Source organism: Pelobates fuscus, chromosome 5 (assembly GCF_036172605.1).
Source record: "Pelobates fuscus isolate aPelFus1 chromosome 5, aPelFus1.pri, whole genome shotgun sequence".
In the NCBI taxonomy this organism is placed as follows: domain Eukaryota; kingdom Metazoa; phylum Chordata; class Amphibia; order Anura; family Pelobatidae; genus Pelobates; species Pelobates fuscus.
The window spans coordinates 86,503,668-86,528,222 of record NC_086321.1 but is presented as its reverse complement, the minus strand read 5'-3'; the positions used below and the strand labels follow the sequence as shown (position 1 = coordinate 86,528,222).

General features: G+C 41.3%; 2 protein-coding genes across 2 annotated transcripts in view; one reads left to right on the top strand and one right to left on the bottom strand.

Moving 5' to 3' along the window:
- MTREX (Mtr4 exosome RNA helicase) overlaps positions 1-14,674 on the bottom strand; it is an 80,013-nt gene extending 65,339 nt beyond the window's left edge. Inside the window, exons 1-5 of the mRNA XM_063454035.1 lie at positions 14,397-14,674; positions 11,527-11,664; positions 6,299-6,365; positions 2,310-2,372; positions 1,750-1,862 (exon numbers count right to left, since the gene is read on the bottom strand). Coding sequence (XP_063310105.1) covers positions 1,750-1,862; positions 2,310-2,372; positions 6,299-6,365; positions 11,527-11,664; positions 14,397-14,494 — 479 coding nt within the window. The 5' untranslated portion in view covers positions 14,495-14,674. The remainder of the gene's footprint in view (positions 1-1,749; positions 1,863-2,309; positions 2,373-6,298; positions 6,366-11,526; positions 11,665-14,396) is intronic.
- A 399-nt stretch (positions 14,675-15,073) lies between these two features.
- Positions 15,074-24,114, top strand: LOC134612018 (ATP-dependent RNA helicase dhx29-like). Its single transcript, XM_063456401.1, has 5 exons — positions 15,074-15,147; positions 20,051-20,270; positions 22,675-22,748; positions 23,438-23,551; positions 23,977-24,114. Exons 2-5 carry the CDS (start codon positions 20,087-20,089, stop codon positions 24,112-24,114), a joined length of 510 nt encoding a protein of 169 aa, XP_063312471.1. The 5' UTR covers positions 15,074-15,147; positions 20,051-20,086.
- Positions 24,115-24,555: the final 441 nt, after the last annotated feature.

The window sequence follows — 24,555 nt, the reverse complement described above, 5'->3', positions numbered from 1 at the left end:
AAATATTTACCCTCTTGGTTTAGACTCCTTTTTCAACGCCTACTTAAGATATTACTTTAAATAGCCTATTTAAGCTATTTTCAAGCAAACTCCAGTGAGCAAGCTCCAAGTCAGTAATAGGTTTATATTGGCAATAGAAATCCCACACAGTTGGAAATTAAGGGGCACTCCCCCTAATTAGCTCAGCAGTAGCAGCATCCACAAGGAGGGGGATAAAAACAGAAAGATCAAAAAAATATAAAATAAAAGGGAGGGAAAAAGTTTTAAATAAAAACAGTTAAGAAATAAAAATATATATTAGAAAAAGGGAAAAAAGGTTTTAAATTAAAACAGCAAAGAGAAAAATTTTAATAAAACAAGGGACATTTTAAATAAAATCAGCAAGATTAAAAATATCTATATTAAAAAAAAAAAGGAAATAAAATAAAAGTAAAAAAAATAAACCTGCTTTTTCACTTTTAGCAGAGTCACTTGGTATTAACCAATACCAACCACAGTCCACCAGTTCTACAAGAAACTGTCTCAACTCCTACTGAAAAGAGACTACTGTAAATAGCCTACTTTCAAGCAAACTCCAGTGAGTAGAATCTTTATGAAATACTCATTTAGACGAAGTTGGAATCTTGCTGAAATTTCAACCCAGTCAAGATATATACAGAAGCAAGGTAGGGACTACTTTGTCTCTGTATTTCTCCTCCACCTAAGTTTCTCAGACTTAAGGCGGAATCTAAGAGTAATCCCGCCAGTCAGCAGGAAGTTGGTTGTGTCAATGGAGGATCCTGTGACCCTTTAATGCTATAGTCTTGTGCATGCGCGAATTACAGCAGTGATGTCAGCTGAAGGATTCAACGTAATTAAGATGGCGGTGCCCGCAAGGAACAGGTTCCAGTAAGTAGCCGCTGGACCAGTAGTAGTGATGTCATCGTCAGGGGCCTTGGCGAATTCGCCAAAGTCCCCTGATGGAGACAGTGCCACTTTAACTGACATGAGTAGTCAGGACGTTTTACAAGGCAAAAAAGAGTATGGTACCATAACTACTATAGGAACGTCAAGCAGTCAAGTTGCATAGAGTGACCCTTTATTTTTGGCCTAGGATGCTATTAGACTTCACAGTGATGTATTTTTTAACAGCTAAAACAGATGATTTGGAAACATAATAGAGACTACATTTTGCCTGTGCATTGATTCTTATCCCTATAACTACTATTTGAGAGCACACCCATATTGGAAAAAATCTCTCAAATACGGAGTTCTAACTCCTACACATCCCTTCTGACATATACTTCAAGTCAGGATAAGAGAATTACTGCAAATACTACTAGATTATCTTTTTTTTAAGCTACCATTGCCTGGGATATAATCTCTATCAGGTTAGTTTTACAGAGCATGCCCCATGCTGCCTGTATAGGATTTATGCTATGTGCTCAAGGGAAGTAGCCAACGTCTTTTGGGCATTGCAGTCTTTGATAGCCCCATCTCTTTAGCGGTTCAGTGATGCATCACAGATGGTTGAAAAGCTCATGGCACAAATCATGAGATAGGCTGACCCAACCAGTTACTGGAGCAATAGATAAAGAGAATCTGGAGGTACAAGTCAAAACCTAATAGGGGTCTTAACCCTGGAGAATGACCATTTCTCTACAGTTTCAAATGTGCCAGTCAAAGAGAAACAGCAAATGTATCGTTACATTTATCAGTAGAACTCAGGATTGTAAAATGTCCATGGGAAAAATGTCTAGTGTTACTTACTCAGCGCAGACTGTTTTTCCAGCAGAAGTATGAGCCGACACCAGAACAGACTGGTTATTATCTATACAGAGAATGGCTTCTCTCTGGAAAGCATCTAAAATGAATGGATACTCCTGTAAAGAAATAAGAAAAAAAAAATGTTTTAACTAGTTCTTTAGAATCCAGTTTAAACGCACATTATGCCGTGACACACAAAAATTGTTAGGCTATCCCTTATGGATTTATCCAATGCCCCTCATAGAGATGCATTGTAAAAGGCTCTGAGCAGGGCAATGTATTGGGGAAAAGTGCTGTATGTGCAGTCACAGCATAGCTTCTGCAGCAGACCAACACACACTTACAGCAAAGTGACTGCAAAAAAACTAAGTTTGATCACAATGCAAGCACATGTTAAACATAATAGTAGGAAAAATAAGAGGGGTAGAAATTATCACAAACTGGCCGACAAGTATTGAGCCATGAAAGAACAGATTTGTACATTAAATAATGGAAATGGTGAACTCTTTTTTTAGATGTTAAAAGTTGTAAGGCAATATGGTTTAATACTATACAGTACCCACCTTTGAAGCTTTCCCAATTCGTGGTTTAAGGGGCATATATTCATCATCTGCAGGAAGTGCAACCTAGAGTTAAGAAAATAGGGTAGAAGAAAATCAGGTTTAACTGTTACAAGCAGAAAATTAATATGTGTAGAGTCAATGCAGATTTAAGACAGAATTCATCATGAATTTTAGCAAAAAAATACAGAAACTACTACTTTCTGAAACATTTAAGTCATGTATCCACAAGTTAGTTCATTGATACACGTATGTACCTTGCATAAAAAAAGACGCAACCCATAAAACACACAGAAAAAGTAGTAACAGGTTAATTATTCCAAGCAACAGGCATGCCTACACAAATTTAGAGATACATGGGTGTGTAATACAACTAATTATGAATGCATCTGTATTTTGCTATATAAAACTCATCTCAATTGGGTGGGCGCTTTAGTTGTGGTTAAAATAATGCTGATTAAGTGTTTAAAAAAAAATGCACTAAATATAATATGGTTAGTACATGTTTACATGGTGTTTGCCACTTTAATTTACTATCCAAGTGACACTAAGTTGAAATTGAAATTAATGTTACAGTGGTTGCACTTTAAATGTCCAACAATATCTGCACTACACCAAGTTGAATTTTTTTTTTCTAAAGCAAGTTAATATCTGATTGAAAACGAAAGCTTTTCTTCATGCAGGAAGTGTGAGTCACAGCCAGATGAGGCATGGCTAGGGCTGCATAAACAGAAACAAAAGCGATTTAACCCCTTCAGGACGGAGTCAATAGTACACGTTCTGATCAAAACAAAACGTAAACAAAAACTGGAATTTGCGCTATATGTCTGTTCACCCGTAGTTCCCCTCTTTCATATTAAATGCACCCACACTTATTATATATCATTTTGTTCAGGAGAAACAGGGCTTTCATTTCATATAAAATATTTGTATTTGAAACAATTTATTATGAATAAAATTAAAAAAAACTGTGAGAAATTTGATTTTTTTTTTAAAATTTGTAGTTCCGCCTCACATTTTAGCTGTAAATGTCATAATACTGTTAGGTTTTACGGCAACAAAATGCACATATTTGTAATCAGCGATGTCTCACGAGTACAACAGTACCCCCCATTAACAGGTTTTATGGTGTTTTGGAAAGTTACAGGGTCAAATATAGAACGTTCCATTTTCAAATTGAAATTTGCCAGATTAGTAATGTTACCTTTGAGACGGTGTGGTAGCCCAGGAATGAGAATTACCCCCATAATGGCATACCATTTGAAAAAGTAGACAACCCAAGGTATTGAACGTGGGGTATGTTTAGTCTTTGTTAGTAGCCACTTAGTCACAAACACTGGCCAAAGTTAGCGTTCATATTTGTTTTTGTGTGAAAAAAGCAAAAAACGAATATTTGGCCAGTGTTTGTGACTAAGTGGCTACTAAAAATGACTGGACATACCCCATTTGCAATACCTTGGGTTGTCTACTTTTGCAAATGGTATGCCATCATGGGGGTAATTCTTATTCCTGGGCTACCATACGGTCTCAAAGGCAACATAACTAATCTGGCAAATTTCAATGTCAAAAAAATGAAATGCAAGCCTTATATGTGACTCTCTAACTTTCCAAAACACCATAAAACCTGTACATGTGGGGTACTGTTATTCTCGGGAGATTTCACTAAACACAAATATTAGTGTTTTAAAACAGTAAAACATATTACAACAATAATATAGTCCATAAAAGTGCCGTTTGTTTGTAAAAAATGCAAAAAACTTCACTTTTACTTAAAATATCATCGTTGTAATACAATTTACCAGTTTTAAACACTAATATTTAAGTTCAGCGAAGTCTCCCGAGTAAAACAGTACCCCCTATGTACAGGTTTTATGGTGTCTTGGAGAGTTACAGGGTCTAATATAGTGCATGCGAATTAAATTCTCTGCACTTTCTCCCTGTGTTGTCAGGCATGTCAATCAAATTTTAATTAATCAAATGACATAATTATGTTAAAAAATTACTTAAATATACACGTAGAATTTTAATATATATGCATTTATAGGTATATAAATTCTACGTGTATACTAATGTAATCTTTTATGTAATTATATGTATTTATCTCTCTATATATATTTACGGTTATTTGTATTTTATATATAGATAGATATATATAGAATGTCATTCTAAGTGTATTCTGTTTCCAATATATATATATATTAATAACAAAATACAGTTAGAATGAAATTACATATGAATATATAATTTATTTTATATTTTGTTTCAATATTTTATTTATTTATTTAATTATTTTATTTATTTATTATTGTAATTATGCGTATATATATATAATATATATATGTAGATCTATTATATATATAATATATATACATATTATATATATGTAACGTCATTCTAAGTGTATTTTAATATTAATATATATACTAATATTAATATTAAAATACATTACGTATGACGTTACATATATATATAATATATATAATATATATACATATTATATATATATAAAAAGCCATTTAATTTATTTTATAACATTTTTATATTTATTTTTTTACACTACCTACCAGCAGGGGGACTGTCTAATATTTTAAACAGTCCCCCTGCTGGCAGATCCATAGCCAGCTATAGGGGGCCATGTGATCGCTCTTTGAGAGCGATCACATGGCCCCCGGGGGCCTCATTTGCCGGAGGGGGGCTGCCTGGGCTCTCAGACAGCCCCCCAGAAGAGGATCGCGGCGGAGGTGAGTACACCTCTGCTCCTGGGGCTGCAAGCCGTTACGGCGTTCTATGCCGCCGCAACGGCTTTAAAGCCCATTAAAGCCGCGACGGCATAGAACGCCGTAACGGCGTTAAGGGGTTAACCTTTAAATCAGGGCAGTCCAACCTGCGGCCCCCCAGATGTTGCTGAACTACAACTCGCATGATTCCCTGGCTGTTTGAAAGAATCATGGGAGTTGTAGTTCAGCAACATCTGGGGGGCCGCAGGTTGGACAGCCCTGCTTTAAATAGTGAAGGACCCACCTAAGAGGTTTGCCTTGATGTGGCATGTGGGTATCCCCCTCATGGCCATTAGAGTAACTAAATAACCTTCATTGTTTAATTATGCATAGGAATTTGGGAAGAGCGCAGGCAACTTTTCCTTTCTTTGATTTAAAACAAACTGCCTGCCCACTCAAATCAATTATACGTACTAGTAATCAAGATTAATTTGTTACAGGAACACTATAGTGTTAGGAACACAAACATGTATTCTTGACCCTACAGAGTTAAAACCATCATCTAGCCCCCCCCCTAAAAATAGTAAAAGCTTGCATTTAAGTCTCCAGCTGCTGCCTCTGATCTGCCTGCATGGCTGACATCAGAAGTGAGAATCTGAGCCAATCACAATTCTTTCACATAGGATTGGCTGAGATTGTCAAGGAGACAGATCAGGGGCAGAGCCAGCACAAGTCAAACACTGTCCTGGCCAATTAGCATCTCCTCATAAAATGCATTGAATCAATGCATCTCTATGAGGAAAGTTCAGTGTCTTCATGCAGAGGGTGGAAACACTGAATGGCAGTTCTGCTCACTGCGCAGCACTGCCCCAGGAAGCACCTCTAGCAGCCACTTGAGGAGTGGCCAGTGGAGTTATCACTATGCTGTAATTTAAACACTGGATTTTCTCTGAAAATACAGTGTTTACCGCAAAAAGCCTGAAGTAATAATTCTACTCACCAGAACAAATACAATAAGTTGTAGTGACACTACAGTGTCACTTTAAGGGGCCGGAGTATCCCTTTAACCCCTTAAGGACCAAACTTCTGGAATAAAAGGGAATCATGACATGTCACACATGTCATGTGTCCTTAAGGGGTTAACCTCTTTTTAGCAACACATTTAAGTTCTGCAAACTAACCTGTATCTACTTGGCTAACCAATCAACTTGTACCTGTGGTGAACAGCTGGAAACTTGCAAGTAGGTTACCCATAATATAGGTAAATTAGCTTACCTCATGTGTACAGCCGTCTATTGTATCCACTGCTTGCACTTTTATTCTTGGCATTAAGTCTGCAAGGCTGCAATAAAACAGAACAAAGTGATTTTCTTTTTTAATGTGATATCACATTAAACAACCCCAAGGAACAATCAACTTTCGGCCTATGCTTAAGGAATATTGAAGACAGTAAATATATATATATTTGATTCAAGGCAATTTGGTCTTTTATTATTTCAGAGCAGCATAAAATGCATGTTTTGGCCATTTATTTTTGTTTATTCTTTATTTTTATTGTGCACAATTTAACAGATCGTCCTGCATTGTCTCAATAACAGAAGCAGGAACTTGCATTATCCACAATGAAACATGTTACATGAAAGTTTGAACATTTAAAGCAATTGCCGTGTTTCATTTTGCTGAGTCGGCACATTTTTATAGCAAGATTAATATACATTTGAGACAGCCACACACTTTATGACTAAAGTAGCTTGGGCTCTGGTTCATCATGCATATCTCATATGTTTAATTACACTGGTAAGCGGTCGATATGTGCGCTTAGATATGTCTATGTGTCTCGAGTATAAAACAGGTGAGATAAACATATAGTGCCAGGCAGGCGGGCTTGTCGTTTTTTTAAATTGGCAGGTGAGAGGCAATCTAGGAGCTAACTGATCCGTTTGTTAAGGCCTTATACATTTATTGAAAGGTTAATATGAGAGTACTAAACAGAACATCAGTAAAGAGCATGGATAAAGAACATAAACAAAGAAAAACGATCAAGCAGTGAATTTTACGTTAGAGTTCTATGTTATTAGTAAGTCCCGGTTTAGGAGGCTACAGTATGGTCATAGATAGTGTCCATTGTATCAGAGGCTCCAGGCCTGGACCTCTGTGTTTCCCGGCACGTGGGTTCTCTTTCATCCTATACCCAGCGTAGGGAAGGGTGTCAGGGGTGCTTGAAGGTCCTGCTGAGGCATAACAAGACGCTGCTTTGCTGGTCCCAGTGGCTGTCTCTTCCGCCTGTCACCGTGGGGGCCTGCGTTGGCATTGCAGGTAGATAGTGTCCCTGACCATGACTTTGGGGCTCTCCATGTCATTGTCTGGGCTCGGTGTTGTGAAGGGAGCTTGCCTGCTTTTGGTTGCGTTGCGGTTCTCGGTGTCATGCAGGGTCTGGGGGGAGCCTGCAGGCCCCCTCGGCCAGGAGTCACTGTGCGGTGCAGTCTTGTATGTTTATGAGCACGCGAGAGAGGTCTCCGCCGTCAGCGCCATCTTTTAGCTCCTGTTGGGTGGGAGTCATCGTGGCTGTTTTGCTGGGTGAGTGTACCTGTTCTTCGGGCTGCCGTTCTCTGCTGGCCAATTTCACCCAGAAGGCATTGAGTATGGCTTCAAGCTTCGTCAGAGTCTGGTAGTTGTGGCCACACGTGGCGTCCGCCATTGTGTAGGCCTGTGTCGCAAGGGGTTGCCTGTGATGCTCCGCTGCCTGTGCTTGTCGTAGCCCTGTTGCCTTAATAAGCTGGACCGGGATCACCGGGGGGGGGGGGGGGGGGGAGGAAGCAGGTAAGCAGTGGCTCAGTAGCTCCGGCGTAGGAGCGAGGAGAGCGGCCATCTCCCCCCCAGCTCTGTCCACCGCAGGCCTCGGCCTGCTACCTTGGGTTCACGAGTGCGGGATACGCTCGAGTCTGGTATCTGGCGATTCGCCACGGTGCCCCCATCTTGGGTAGCATACCCTAGTACCGTTTGAGGCATTAGATCTGCGAGTGACTCCCTATAAACAGCCTTCATAGCGGGAGCTCCTCCACCATGCGGGGCCGTTCAGTTTGCAGGTCAGGCCCCGCCCCCTTTTGACCATGGCAAAAACACACAACTTAAGGTGCCTCATACAGAAGGCAAGGACTGATTCCAATCTAAAATCATTAATTGTAGGGATTGTGTTGGGAGCTCTAATGGTACCACACAGAACATGAAGTGTACTAGAGTGGAGAAAACTAGAAGTCCTTCAGATAGATATAGATATATAAATAAAATTCCATTTAGAGAGAGTACATACCGCATTAACAAAAACCTCAGTGAGCTATCCAATTAACTGACAAATTGCCTTAAACCCCGATCATTCAAATGATGAAAAAAGAATAAACAGCTATTTATTTTGTCAATAAATAAATAATAATAATAATAGTCACTGAGTTGATCTGGTTAACTCTCCATACAAGTATTCAATTTATATCCGGTTATGCACACCACAAACAAAATCCAAAACAATAATTAACAAAAACATTAGTTTGCAAACAGCCATACACAGCACAATGTCCACATAATAGATTCAATACGGCTCAGTAGTATTTCCGAAAAAAATACTGTGTAGGTCTTATTCCCTATTTTACATTGCCAACAGGAACAGGGTCTATACACTTTTACTACTTTAAACATTTTGAACAGATCAGGGGCAGAACCAGCACAAGCTAAACACAGACCTGGCCAATCAACATCTCCTTGAATCAATGCATCTCTATAAGGAAAGTTCAGTGTCTCCATGCAGAGGGTGGAGACACTGAATGTCAGTGCAGTTTCTGTTCCAGGAAGCACCTATAGTAGCCATATGAGGAGTGGCCAGTGGCGGTATCCTTAGACTGCAATGTAAACACTGCCTTTTCTCTGAAAAGACTGTTGTGGCGGAATACACTGTTTGTTGAGAGTATTTTATTTTACTACATTCGGGAGTTATCATACCCAAACCCACCCGGTTCTGCTCCCTAACGGAGACCCCCCCCCCCTTAACTTGTTAAAACACTGGAACTGGAACACCGACCACCCCGTAGGTGTTAAACCACAAAAGAAACAATTAATTAGTGCTTCCCCTGGGTGCCCGTCATTTCGCATAACCGAACACACGTGGTCGAAGGAATGGTGGCCATTTGGTCTCCCCTACACCGGTAACGGGACAAGGTCATCGAAAGCCCGGAACCCTTTTCAGATAGGCAACCTCGCGAACATTGGGGAAACTCTACGGCTACCATCTCCATGCCCCGACCAGGTAGGAGAGCACTCTTCGGGAGAAAGACCATCAACCAGGAGGAGCACTCTCTTTCTGGAAGCAATGGAATACCTTTGACAGTGTTTGTACAACACTTCCCTTCTTTCTATGGAACGGTTTTGGGCTTTGACCTTGTGGCCGACCGGTCAGAACTTTACCCCGGTGGCGAATCACTTCTACCAAACGCATCTGAGCACTATTTGGTCAACTTGGGTGCTCGGATCTGGGGATATAACACTTGTGGGGTTCCTGTGGATATTGGGGGATTGTATATATATTTTGTATGTTTCCCTGTAACAGAGATAATGAAGTTACAGTTTTCGGACTCCATTATCTCCTAGACACAGGGATGCCAAGGAGTGGCTTGCTATACTTTTGTATGGAGTCCCCATGCTGGGGGCCTGCTTATAAATTGAGCATGTTGTGCCTGAATAAACCAGATGACTCCCAGAACTGTGTTTTGTCTAGTTACTGGGGGCAAACAAGCATAAATCACACAAGGTTCCAGTCTGGCGGAGAGGGAAAATAGCGGAGGTAACCAGTCAGGTTTCCAGGAGTCCGCTACAACCGTGTTTACTGCAGAAAGCCTAAAGGGTGTGATTATACTCACCAGAACAAATACAATAAGCTGTTCTGGAGACCATAGTGTCCCTTTAAGAGATTGTTTAACTTTGGCACTTTAATATGATTGTTTAATATATAGCCACGACGACGCAATTAGTATTAACCACTTTAAGGGCTTCATTGTAACCAATAATATTCCCATTTATTTAATTTAGACAGATTTTCATTTATTCTCCTGGGCGAACGCCAAGAGGTGATCGCTTCAGTTCGCTTACTTGTTCTGATATACACCATGGCACACACGGCCATGTTGGACTGGACGTAAAAGGAAGTAACACACTTCTGATAAGGACTCATGGAAAAATCGATAACGGCTGCGAAAAGGAGATTACACTTTACAGGATCGGAGGACAGATGATTTTATTAATTGGGAGGACCAATCGGGGAAGAGGAAGAGAAGACACCCACCACACCAACAATGAACTTTTGGGACTAGCCCTATTTAAGTGGAATTGGTGGAGGGGTGTATTAAGTTGAATTATTTGGTACATCATTCATTGTGTTTTAAATTGAGTTCCCTGGAGAAGTTCAATTGCAGGAACAAAACGCACAGCACCATAACGCTTTTATTATCAATACTTTTATTATCCCTATTGCCATAATAGAACATCTTTGTTACATACAATCCGTATCCCAGTCTGTTGCCTGGTCAGCAGTGGTGACTAGGGAGGCACCTTGGAGCGCTTAAAAACTTTACACAATGTGAGTGCAATTAATTTTATTAGCAATATCACACTGTTGAGTAAAAATGTTTCTAACCCAAAACAAAAACATAGTTAGAACCTAAAGGAGTGAATGAATGAGTGAATGTAAGGCTTTTGGTGCTTAAGACAATGTTGCTAAATAAAAACAAAATGAACAATTTGCCTCCTCAATACATTGATAGAAACAAAGTATCTCTCATGTCATGCAATTGTTCACTACCTTCTTCTACGGTTTCTAAACATATTGCAGCAGAGTGACGCCTTATTGGCCAAAACATTTACAGTATAAAACGTTGCCTAAATTCACCTTTAATTTCCTTGATAACGCAGCTACAAACTCTAATATTTCAAATTGTCACCAGGACAGAGTAGTGTCCTAAACGATCTGGTTAGTATGAAACCAAATTCCAAGTGGTTTTACTGCAAGTAAAAATTATTATAGCAACTCCTGTCTTGTGAACTACTGCCTCCCAGGCTTTCAAAAACTGGCTGCTCAGACCTCTCAATTGTAATATAAGAATAAGTGACCCTTCTAATATCTCTTTTCATGCACAGTTAAAGGTCAGCGTTAGCCGACTGTCTCAGTCAATGATTGCCTTGAGATGTTGCACACATTTGATACTGCGAAAGCACAATTAAACCTCCTGCTTTAGCAACGTTAAGGGGACCAGAAAACTTTCAGGCATCCAGGGTACCCTGGAATTGCCAAACCATAAGTGATTTGACTTCTTACCCTGGTGACTGCACCATGGTCTCCTGATAGGCTGTAGTGGTTATGGTGCCTGGAGTTACCCTTAAAGCTCCAAGAGTAAGGAAAGGTAGGCTTCATAACAAACAAGGCTACTTCCAAACCACTAGAGAGATTTTTCAATAAGACTTACTTTAATTCGTCAGCAGAGGATTCAACCTTGAGCTTCTTTCCCAGAATATTGTCTTCAGGACCATCAATATTGCTTGCATCTCTCTTTCCCTTTGCCACAGGACCCGAGAGCACAACTTGTGGCTTTGCATTTCGCTTCCTGAAAAAATACAATAATTTAATTTCATTGTGTGTGTGTGTATATATATATATATATATATATATATATATATATATATATATATATATATATATATCTCAAAACAAGTACCCCCTCCCCACACACAAATTGAACTTGACCCTCAGCCCGTTAAGGACGGAGGCAATTGTACAAAACGTAAACAAAACATTTAATTTGCGCTATGTCTGTTCAACCGTAATTCACCTTTCAAAGTGCACTCACACTTAATTATAATTTTGTTCAGGAAAAACAGGGCTTTCCTTTCACATCAAATATTTAGATATGAAACTATATAATAGGAATAAAAACTGAAAAAGTGAGAAATTAAGAAATGTTTTGACTTTCATAGCTCGGCACAGCATTTTTAACTGTTAATGTCATATTACAGTTTGCATTTACGGCAATAAAATAAACATTTGTGTTCAGCAATGTCTCAAAGTTAGGAGCCAGTTTAAAAAAAATATAATTTTAAGTCTAGTTTTAAACAAGAAAAATACACTTCTTAAGGGACACTATAGACACCAGAGCCACTACAGCTTAACATAGTGTACTTAAAAAGTTAGTACAAAAGTACATTATAAAGTGGATTGCAAGGCAGGTCCTCCGACCGCGCAAGGGGAGAATTGCAGCACCCATGTGGGCGGCAAAAACTACTAGGACATTCAATGCTGCCCTCTGGGCTTAAAAGAGACACTCTAAGCAAAGCACCCAGACCACTTCAGCTAATTGAATTGGTCTAGGTGCTGTGACCATTTTGCACTAAGTGCTGCAATGTAAAACATTGCAGTTCCAGAGAACTGCAATGTTTACATTGCAGCTCTAAGTCTGCTCTCTGTGGCTGTCTAACAGACAGCCACTAGAGGGCTTCCGGAATTCAAACTGACCTTTGGTCGGTTATCTGATGCTGGACGCCCTCACGGACCTCCAGCATCAGATTTTCCCCATAATAAAGCATTGAATAATGCTTTCCTATGGGGAGGTCTAATGCACGCATGTGCATTAAGACTCTCTCGCGGAAATCAGCGGAGCCTGACCCAGCGTCGAGGGACATCGGCGCTGGATTCAGGTAAGTAGCTGAAGGGGTTTTAAACTCCTTCAGCAACATGGGATAGGATGCGGGAGGGGGCACTCCAGGATTCTCTAGAGCCAGGAAAACAAACTGTTTTACTGGCACTGGAGAGTTCCTTTAAGGGACACTATAGGCATCAAAACAACTTTAGCTAAAAAGAACACTATAGTGTTAAAAATACAAACATGTATATCTAACACTATAGGTCCAAATAGCCGTTTAGGTGACAGCTACCTCCCCTCTTCCCTGTTAAAAAGGTTATTTTACACACCCCTTTTTTAGCATAATTAACCCATTCAAAACCCACTTACTAATTTACTGGTTATTGTCCTGCAATACAAGATATCACAACTCAGGCACATATGGCAAGGACAGTAACCAGAGCTGAACCACAAGATCATTAGATCAAATGAATAAGCCAGTCAGGGTGTAAGTGTACCATCAGGGGTTTTCACTGAACTGAGAATTCATGGTGAATTTCAAATTTAAGGCCACAAAAGCAGAACAGAATGCATAAATTATTTTTCCAGTTTGGTTATTTTGAATTCTCACTTTAGTAATTACCCTGTTTACATCTGTCATGTTGTCTAGCACCATCTGCAGAGAATCTAAGTCTCAAAGCCGCTAAAACAAAAGTTCCTACTTACGCATTGTTGTTATCAATACAACCTGCCTCTAGATGAAATTACTTGTATAGCACCAGCAAATTCCCCAGCACTTTACAATTATAGAATGGGGATAATGGACAAGTATTTCACATACAATAGATAAAGAAGGCCCTGCACAAACGAGCTTACAATCTATGAGGACCTAACAAGGTAGTAGAGTGCGGCACCCAAGTATAGTGATACACTGGAGCTCTGTGGAGGAGGTCCATTAGCTCCCAATGTATATCCAAAAGTATAAAGCCACAGGTTTCGCAGTGCAGGGTGAAGAATCAAATATAGTTTATTATGATCCAAAGGACAAAACAAAAATAAAAGTTTTGGCTGGGAGGCCTTAAGTCATGTAATCATACAAGATTAAGGCCTCACAGACCAAACATATTTGTTTTGTCCTTTGGATAATAATAAAATATATTTTATTCTTTAGACTGCACTGCGAAACCTGTGGCTCTATACTTTAGTACAATCTAAGACGAATTAACTTCACTCTGCAGACCTCAGGTAAGTGGAAACTTAAAAAATAAAACCCCAAACATAGGCCACTTTCAGCCTGAATTCTACTTTCTCCAAATCTAGCCATTTATACTAGCTACACCTGTCTCTGTTCACCCAATTAATTACAGCTGTAGCAATTAGCTCTTGCAGCTCAGAAAGACTAAATCACAGTTAGCAACACCTATGGCACTATGAGGGTTATTTACTGAATTCAGGGTTCATAGTGAATTTCAAGCCAGAGTAGCCGAACTGAGAGCACGGCTAATGTAAGAGGAATGTTCCTAGTTTGGCTCTTTTGACCCTAATGTTAAAACTCGCTTTGCATTTTCGTTGATCTCTCCCTTTAGTGAATATCCCCGTGTCTAGTCATATCATACAATGCTGTGAGCACAGACTGCATGGCAGAGCACTCACTATACCTGCCCGGAGTGACACCGGCACAAGCACAGAGCACCTAACCCTCCCCGGCCCTCCTCACTCACCCGCCCTTGGCAGCCGGCCCCGGCTGGTTGTTCTTGGCCGCTGGAGCCGCATCTTCCTCGAACACACTGAACAGATCGTCTCCGAAGGCGTCCGCCATTTTCACCCAGCAGGCGCTCGGCACAGGAAGTAGGCAGAGTCCGCCCGACTGGGAAAGGTGCACGCGGCTCCCTCAGTCAGTCCCTCCCCCCGGACAGCCGACAGACCTCCACAAAGCCGCACAGCGAAACCGGGCTCTGCGTGTCACCGAGTGATCACGTGCAGCAACACGTCGCGCGGTGATGATGGTACCGGTGACGGCAACACGTCGCGCTTTCCTGACGTGTATCTAAGCGCGTCTTACGGTGGGCGAACGCGGAGAGCTCTAAACACCAGAGACACGACATCCGATAGAACACGATCCCAACAGGCTCCAATACAGCACACCGCTACAGGGGGACTGGCGCTGAACCTGAAGAGGATATATTCTAACGTTTTACCTTATTGAGTGGGTATTTTGATGAGATTTCCATTTAATGGCAGACGTTTGACGTAATTGCCCGTTTTTGGGATTCTTCCAAAGAAAGTAAAATAGTCTCCAACAAAATGGCTGCAGTAGTGTAACAACTGATGGACATGTCGCTTTACTCTAATGATTAGAACTCAATGGGCAATTGGCTCATGACGCCATCAGAAAGGGGGAACATGGGAGCCCGGTGACGTTAGATAGTTCATGATGGGCATCCCAGGCGCGATCTGAGAGCGGCGAGCGAGGTACCCGGAGTGTGGGCACAGCCTGATCTCTCCATAGAAACCTATAGTGATACACTGTATCCCTCACCCGTAATACACCCTGCAGCCAGGCTGCCCTGACCGGCTCACCAGCAATACTCCCTGCAGCCAGACTGCCCTGACCGGCTCACCTGTAATATAACCTGCAGCCACCTGCCCTGACCGGCTCACCTGCAATACACCCTGCAGCCAGGCTGCCCTGACCGGCTCACCTGCAATACACCCTGCAGCCAGGCTGCCCTGACCGGCTCACCTGCAATACACCCTGCAGCCAGGCTGCCCTGACCGGCTCACCTGCAATACACCCTGCAGCCAGGCTGCCCTGACCGGCTCACCTGCAATACACCCTGCAGCCAGGCTGCCCTGACCGGCTCACCTGCAATACACCCTGCAGCCAGGCTGCCCTGACCGGCTCACCTGCAATACACCCTGCAGCCAGGCTGCCCTGACCGGCTCACCTGCAATACACCCTGCAGCCAGGCTGCCCTGACCGGCTCACCTGCAATACACCCTGCAGCCAGGCTGCCCTGACCGGCTCACCTGCAATACACCCTGCAGCCAGGCTGCCCTGACTGGCTCACCTGCAATACACCCTGCAGCCAGGCTGCCCTGACCGGCTCACCTGTAATACACCCTGCAGCCAGGCTGCCCTGACCGGCTCACCTGTAATACACCCTGCAGCCAGGCTGCCCTGACCGGCTCACCTGCAATACACCCTGCAGCCAGGCTGCCCTGACCGGCTCACCTGCAATACACCCTGCAGCCAGGCTGCCCTGACCGGCTCACCTGCAATACACCCTGCAGCCAGGCTGCCCTGACCGGCTCACCTGCAATACACCCTGCAGCCAGGCTGCCCTGACCGGCTCACCTGCAATACACCCTGCAGCCAGGCTGCCCTGACCGGCTCACCTGCAATACACCCTGCAGCCAGGCTGCCCTGACCGGCTCACCTGCAATACACCCTGCAGCCAGGCTGCCCTGACCGGCTCACCTGCAATACACCCTGCAGCCAGGCTGCCCTGACCGGCTCACCTGCAATACACCCTGCAGCCAGGCTGCCCTGACCGGCTCACCTGTAATACACCCTGCAGCCAGGCTGCCCTGACCGGCTCACCTGTAATACACCCTGCAGCCAGGCTGCCCTGACCGGCTCACCTGTAATACACCCTGCAGCCAGGCTGCCCTGACCAGCTCACCTGTAATACAGCCTGCAGCCAGGCTCACCTGTAATACAGCCTGCAGCCAGGCTGATCTGACTGGCTCACCTGTGATCAAGCAGGGGTAGTCTGAAAATATGGACATTGTAACTACACTGTTGTTTATCTAAAAATAAATATATAGATATAAAACAGAACCCAAACCATCATGGTGAGGAATTAGTTTATCATCTCAAACACCACATGTTTATTACTACCAGTTTATATGGTAATCTATTCACTTGGTAAATTAGCAGCTTAATTAACTAGGCTAAGAAATGCCCTTGTTTAGTATAAAATATTTTATTAGGTAGGATGTGAGCTGTTTAGTTGATTTGATCTAAGTTTGCTCCATTTTAGTACATGGTTTCAGGTGTAGAATTATGTGGAATGGTGGGGTTTATTCACTAAGCTGTGGTAAAAGAAACAAAACGATATACAACATTTCAGTTAAAATAGCTAAGCTGCCATTATATAGGTTTTCAATAATTTCTCTATAGGAACACCTTTTGCCTAATTTTTTTTAAAATCAGTTTGCAATTCACCCCCACTTGGTGTGAATGAACCCTCCAGAGTAACATTTTGTTGTTCTTAGTAAACAGGATCAGGGCCAGATTAAGAGCCCAGTGGACCTGGTGCTGACAATTATGATGGGCCTAATTACAGAATCTTATCGACCAAAAACACTAAAACAATCATACCTCCCAAGCGTCATGTATCTGATGGAGATGGTGTTGGAGGGAAACTCAAAGGATGCAGCTATAAGGAAAAACATACTCTATGCTAATCTCTCTCTAAGTTATGCTTTCATCTTTCAAGTAAATCCATACCCCCTAACAGCAGTGTCCAGTGAAGCAGGAAGTCAATGGGCGGGGTAAAAGGGTGGGCCACAGACGCAAATCACATGACCAGAACTGCCAAAAGGGGCTAACATGCCCAAAAAGGGGGCATGTCTGTCCAAAGAATTGGAAGGCCAGCTTGGCATCAGTATCCCCATGTCGCCTAGTCTCCCAGTGTCTCAGTGTCCTCATTTCTCCCTGTGTCCCCAGGTCTCAGTGTTCCCTGTATCACTAGGATACTAGGGGACACTGAGAGACATGTGGACACAGTGAGACATGGGGACACTGAGACACTTGGAGACATGGGGGCACTTGTGGATACAGACATGGGGACACTGGGAGCCATGAAGACACTGGGAGACATGGGGACACAGACACTGGGAGACATGAGGACACAGACACTGGGAGACATGAGGACACAGACACTGGGAGACATGGGGACACAGACACTGGGAGACATGGGGACACAGACACTGGGAGACTAGGGGAGACATGGGGACACAGACACTGGGAGACTAGGGGACACTGGGAGACATTGAGACACTAGGGACACTGGCTGGGAGGCATGGGGATACAGACACTTGGGGACACTGGGAGACATGGGGACACTGAATGGGAGACATGTGGACACTGGGAGACAGATATTTGGGGACACTGAGAGACATGGGGACACAGACACTGGGAGATTAGGGGACACGGACACTGGGAGATTAGGGGACACTGGGAGCTGTGGGGACACTGAGACACTAGGGACATTGGCTGGGAGACATGGGGACACTGGGAGACATGAAGACACTGTGTCCCTTGTGTCTGTATGTCCCAATGTGTCTCCTAATGTCCCTATGTCTCACAGCATCCCCATGTGTCTCAGCATCCCCATGTCTCAGTGTCCCCTAGTGTATCAGTGTTCCCATGTGTCCCCTAGTGTCTCAGTGTCCCCATGTTTCCCTGCTGCCTTTCCCCTCATCCCTCACTTCCCTGAGCTGTAGTCTCTGTAGACTGGGAGCTGCTGTCTGAACTCTCTGTGCTGTGTTGCTGCTCCCCCGCGGATCAGTGAGTAGAGAGAGGCAGAGAGGTAAATGCTGTAATTTCCTATCCCTGCCTCTCTCCACACACAGTGACCCCTACTGGCTGGTGCTAGTATTGCAGAGTAATCTCCGTTTATATTGAGAAAAATATCTGCATTTGTATTGCTGTTATTACTGCAAAACTGGCACGCCCAGGCAGCCTCGATTTTTTTTTTTTTTTTAAATGGGCCTGTTCCATGGGTCTGGGCCTGGAGCTGCAGCTCCATCAGCCCCTATGTTAATCCGGCCCTGAACGGGATTGATCTGTGCTGCATTAAAAAGAATTACATAAGGTTGGGCAATGTGTGTGGTTTTTAATCACCAGGAGAATGTAGTATCATTCTTTTACTGTTGCAAAATGGACATCAATTATTCAGGTATTTAATGACAATATTTGATAACGATCTCAGTAATTGACTTTTTCAAGATGTGAATTATAATGTTTATCAGGTAACATTAATTTAGAGGCTCCAGTCATTGTATATCCATAAAACATATCTGCCATATTATAGTAATGATCGATGACCTCTCTTGATTTGAGATATCATACTGCAAAACCAGCTTTATTTTACCTAATGAGATTATAATAATATATTTGCAAAAGGGCCCTATCTCTGGGTCACACAACTACAAAATGTATTTTTCAAAAACAATAAGTAAACTCTTAAATTGTATCGTAATAGCCCTCCTTTGTTGCAGTTGTATTTCTTTATCATGCTACAAGGTTTTCCTTCCGAACACTATTCTTTTGCCTTATTTCTTCAGTATGTACTAAACCTGAAAGCGTATTTATTACCACAATTATTTCAGGCACCAGAGTGTACCATCATCTGACTTGTGCAGTGTATGGATGGGTCCTGCATTACAATAAATAATAAGTCACACTGTTTAATTATCTCTGTGTTTGCAGTCAGTTGTACTTGCATAATGTATAAATATTTTTTTTCACTGCCCAAATTTAAATAAAATAAATTAAATATATTTATATATATATATTAGTATCCAGAAAGGAATGTAAAGTATACAATGTAGTGTCACTATTTTTTAAACTCAATTAAATAAAGTTTCATTTTTTTAAGACCGGAGAGCAGCCATTCCTTTCTGGATACTGTGTCATGTGGAGCTCTGGTTGATGCGCCCGGCAGTGAAGCGGTTGAAGCGTGAGTGCAGGGGATTTTTGCTATATATATATATATATATATATATATATACTGTTTAGAAGATATACCCACCATAAAACATGTATGCATTTAAATGTTTTTTTTAATTATATTTTTATATATATCTAAAACCGCTTGCAAAAGTCTTGTCTGTAGCCATTGCAAGCCCGCCTCCCCTTATAACAAGGCCACACTTTTTTTTTGTAGCTGTCCAATCACAGACTTCCCAATGTAGCTCAGTGAGACATTTTTGTATGGCAGGCGCTCTGCACAATTGCCTGCATCACACATCCCATTACTTCTGTATCTAATCATCTCCTTTTGTAATCTCTTTTCACTGTTCCATTGTAATGTGTTTTTGGAATTTTAATTGCCACCCTTCCTCCCTACATGAATTTAGAAGTTCTTTATAAACTCATCAATTCAAAGTCGCAAGTGTGTCATCTTAATGATTCCCATGATCGCCATGACAATTTTTATTTTAAGGGCGGGAAGGGGGTCTCTAATTTACCTTTTGTTTCACGCATTTTCATGTTTATTATAGAACCTATTGGTGCAAAAACCCCACAACATTTGAGGAGAAAAATAGACTTTTCAACAACTTTTTTCCCTTGATTTGGTAGACACAGCCATACATATACATCTGAGAATCTAAAAACATGGGTGGAAAAAATAAGAAAAGTCGCCATGGCAACTCCACATCTGTCCAGGCAGTCGTAGCTTCAGCTAACAAGTCCAGGGTGACTGCAGATCAGAAAGCTTCAGGAGAGGACACTACCAAGAAACCGGGCTCTAAATCTGCTAATGTAGCTGGCGTTAACAAGGAACTGAAGAGCAAACAAGGTACGTGGAAAACATTTTAGATTGTTTTTTACATTAATGAAGTTTGCTTTTACGTTTAACCAATGTACTTAAAGACACTTTAAATTCCACAACATCCATGATCTTTAAATATGTTTTGGTGCAAAGAGGGCCCCTGTTTTAAACTTACAGCCTCATTCAGAAAAAGTCTAGCATAACTCACCTTTGACCATACAAGTTCTTGTATGACTTGTGCCGTTTACATTAACACACTCCATACATGTTTTAGCCTCCTCCAAAAAGCTCTCTTATAATGTTTTGTGAAGGAGCTGGTAAAGCTTTCTCGTCAATTTCATTAAAAAAAAAAAAACACAACAACTCACATGGAGCTATTGTGAAACTAAGACTTCTGTCAGATTGAGAGCCGTTTTATTCATATCTTCCCTGAATAAAATTTTGGCAGTTTTGAACTACATATTCCATAAACACTGATGGGCAGACGTTTTGAGATTTGTCCAGCTTTTACATTGAATATTAGAAGAACGCCATAATCTGATGACATTTTTACCTTATTTCTTGGTCATCGAAGCAGCTTCAAGTCCAGTCACTTTGCAGGATCTTAAAAGTATGTTTTGTTATTGTGTAATATTTGTTTTTGTTTATTGAATTATTAATGCATTTATCTATAGAACAAATTATGGCCCCAATGTACAAGGTCCCTAAATGTATTACAACAGAGGTGTAACCAGGTGTTGTTGGATTTCCCATATCTCTATGTCAGACTTGGCTGACGAGAATTATGGAGAGTTCAGTTCAACAGCTAAAGAAATAAAAAATAAATAGGTTTTTTATTTTGCAAAATAATGTTCTTTTTTTAAAAAAAAAAAAAAAAATTTAAGCTAGACTGTAACCATGGTTGTAGTCATATTGTAGTCTCCTCCCCAGACCTCTCCCATGCCGTCCTGCAACATGTCACTGCTTGCCTTTCCTCCATCTCTGACTGGATGTTCTCCTGCGTTCTAAAACTAAAGATCTCAAAAACTGAACTCCTTGTCTTTCCCCCTCCTAATACTGATCCTTTTCTTTCGCTCTCCCTTCAAGTCAGTGATATCCACATGAGTCCATCCTTGCAAGCGCACTGTCTTGGTGGCATATTTGATTCTAGTCTCACCCTTGAGCCTCACATCCAGCATGTTACCAAATCCTGTAGATTCCACCTTAAAAACATAGCCCGCATCCGCTCCTTTCTTACGCAAGATTGTAAGAGCTTGTCCATGCTCTAGTAATTTCCTGCATGGATTATTGTAATCCTTTCCTAATTGGTCTTCACAAAAACGTATTGCCCCGCTACAGTCTGTAATGAATGCTGCCGCCAGACTGATTTTCCTCTCTAGTCAGTCCTCTCACATTTCACCCCTTTGTCAGTCCTTACATTGGCTTACTGTATCCTATAGGAGTCAATTCAAAATGCTAACCCATACCTATAAAGCATTGACCAAATCTAGCCCCTCTTATATCTCTTCACAGATCCATAGGTATGTCCCTTCTCGGCCTCTCCGCTCTGCCCGTGACCTTCTCCTGTCCGCTACTCACACCCATACGGCCAACTCACGCTTGCAGGAATTCTCGCGGGCGGCTCCCTTCCTATGGAACAGCCTGCCTACTGCCATCAGACTGCCCCTTAGTCTTCAATTGTTTATGAAATGCCTTAAAACCCATATTTTTAGGAAAGCTTATGGCCTCCCAGAGTAACCTCTACTTCACATACCTGTCTCTTACTCTCTCCTGAAGGGCAGGCCTCTACTCTCTCTTCCAGCTTTGCTTCCCTCCCACCTACATTGATTGCTATTCCCTGTCCTATTGTGCTTTACACCCCACCTCTTATAGACTGTAAGCTCGTTTGAGCAGGGTCCTCTTCAACCTATTGTTCCTGTAAGTTTTCTTGTAATTGTCCTATTTATAGCTAAATCCCCACTCTCTTATAATATTGTAAAGCGCTACGGAATCTGTTGGCGCTTTATAAATGGCAATAATAATAATAGCATAAACATTTATATGCCTCTCTGTGTGTTTGTCATCTGTCCTAGCAAGAAGGAAAAAAACGGGAATTGGTAAAACTATTTAATATACTGCAAACAAACACCGTATTTCCTGTAGTTTGTATTCCTCTTCCATTGTTCACTTACATTACCCTATAGTATATACAGTAACTGACAACTTTTTTTTATATTTTGCAGACATATTGTCCTATTTCATATGTGTTTGATGTTTACAAACTATGACATTGTCCTCTAGGGACAGTTTTTATTATGGTTACTGCAAGTTAAGTTGTAGTAAATGGGTTTTTAAACTTACATATATGTTTAGGTTGGCAAGTAACTTTGTTCTTTTAAATTGACCGTGAATGTCTTAAAATTGCTCAGCTGTAATTTCTCTCTTATTTTAGGGCCAAAAACATATAGTTTTGGTTCGTCTGCTGATGCAAGTTCTTCAGCAAATCACAATAAGTCTGTTTTAAAGGTCAGTCTTTGTTTTTTATAGTATTGCATTATATCTTTATGTACAATAAACACAACAGCAAAATAAAGCTCAGTGCATTTTTTACAGGTCATTTGACTCTCGACTACTGCCAACTAGTGGCAATTGTATAGAAAGTGTCTTCTCCCCACCCCGCATGTTGAAATCTATGGTCTGCTTTCCATGCAGTGGACTGGCTTCCACCTTCCCAATTTACTTGCCATATATTTCGATAATAGGTGTGCTTTATTATCCCTCACTATGTATTAATTTATTTACCTGGTTGACCCAGTCATCATAGGCATAATGGTTTTAGCTGAAAATTCAATTAGTAAGTGGGCAACGAAAACATCAGATTACATCAAATTGTGCTTGGCTAGGTTAATAGCTTGTACTCCTCCCCCACCCCCCAATTTTTTTTTTTGTAATAGGTTTGTAAAGATAAGGTTGATACTCTACTTTAAAGTTTGAAGGGGTGATAAATTCATGGTCACAGCATTAATGTAACCTTAATTAAACAAACCTTACTTATGGATTCTGGGCAGAAAGATCACAGCATATTGCCAACCATTACAAAGAGTCTTGTTGTACAATACGCATCATGTGGAACAGAGGTACTTTAAATTAAGTTACAGAAATATCATGCCAGGATCATTTTTTGATTTATTTATATATATTCTTATTCCCAACAGGTAGTGATTGACGTTAATCTGGAGAAAAGAATAATTTCTCTAATCAATGAGCATAAAAAGCTCAATTGTGATAAAGGGACGGTTTCAGGAAGATTGACTTCTAAGAAGTTACAGGTTTGTTGTTTTATCATTGTGATACAGTGTGGATTTGGGGGCTGCTTTGCATTAAACATTGCTTCTTAAATCAACTGTCTGTGATCACAAATGCTACAGGAGTTTATCAATATACCACTAGTGCAGAATTGGTAAATACCTAAATCCTGGTGGCCGGCAGTCCTTGAGGAGTTGACATAGGATATTATATATGTGGGACAGTAATAGGGTAGTTTTAAAATAAATAAATAGGGGCCTGCTGTGTATATGAAACCTTATTGCGTTCTTTAGTTCAAGTTTTATTTATTTAACTCCCCTCTAAGGGGTGTTATTTTGGCCAGGAAAATGCATATATAACCTCTCACTCACACATTATTGTACATTTTAATTGACACGAGAAAGACTTGGATGGATAACCTTTCTCTCCTTTAATGTTTTGCTTCTAGGATCTGTATGTGGCCTTACAGGAGCTCAGTTTTAAGTCCGAGCATATAGAGGAAGCAATGACAAACACCGTTTTGTATGGAGGAGATCTGCATTCTGCGCTTGATTGGCTGTGTCTGAACCTACCAGATGGTAAATAAAATAGTAAATAAAAAGGTAGTAGAGTGCGGCACCCAAGTATAGTGATACACTGGAGCTCTGTGGAGGAGGTCCATTAGCTCCCAATGTATATCCAAAAGTATAAAGCCACAGGTTTCGCAGTGCAGGGTGAAGAATCAAATATAGTTTATTATGATCCAAAGGACAAAACAAAAATAAAAGTTTTGGCTGGGAGGCCTTAAGTCATGTAATCATACAAGATTAAGGCCTCACAGACCAAACATATTTGTTTTGTCCTTTGGATAATAATAAAATATATTTTATTCTTTAGACTGCACTGCGAAACCTGTGGCTCTATACTTTAGTACAATCTAAGACGAATTAACTTCACTCTGCAGACCTCAGGTAAGTGGAAACTTAAAAAATAAAACCCCAAACATAGGCCACTTTCAGCCTGAATTCTACTTTCTCCAAATCTAGCC

Bases quoted from the DNA above. Each gene is read 5' to 3' on its own strand.
- LOC134612018 (XM_063456401.1), top strand. From the start codon at position 20,087: ATGGGTGGAAAAAATAAGAAAAGTCGCCATGGCAACTCCACATCTGTC. The intron at 22,749-23,437 runs GTCAGTCTTTGT...TATTCCCAACAG, and splicing joins ACAATAAGTCTGTTTTAAAG to GTAGTGATTGACGTTAATCT. The intron at 23,552-23,976 runs GTTTGTTGTTTT...TTTTGCTTCTAG, and splicing joins TGACTTCTAAGAAGTTACAG to GATCTGTATGTGGCCTTACA.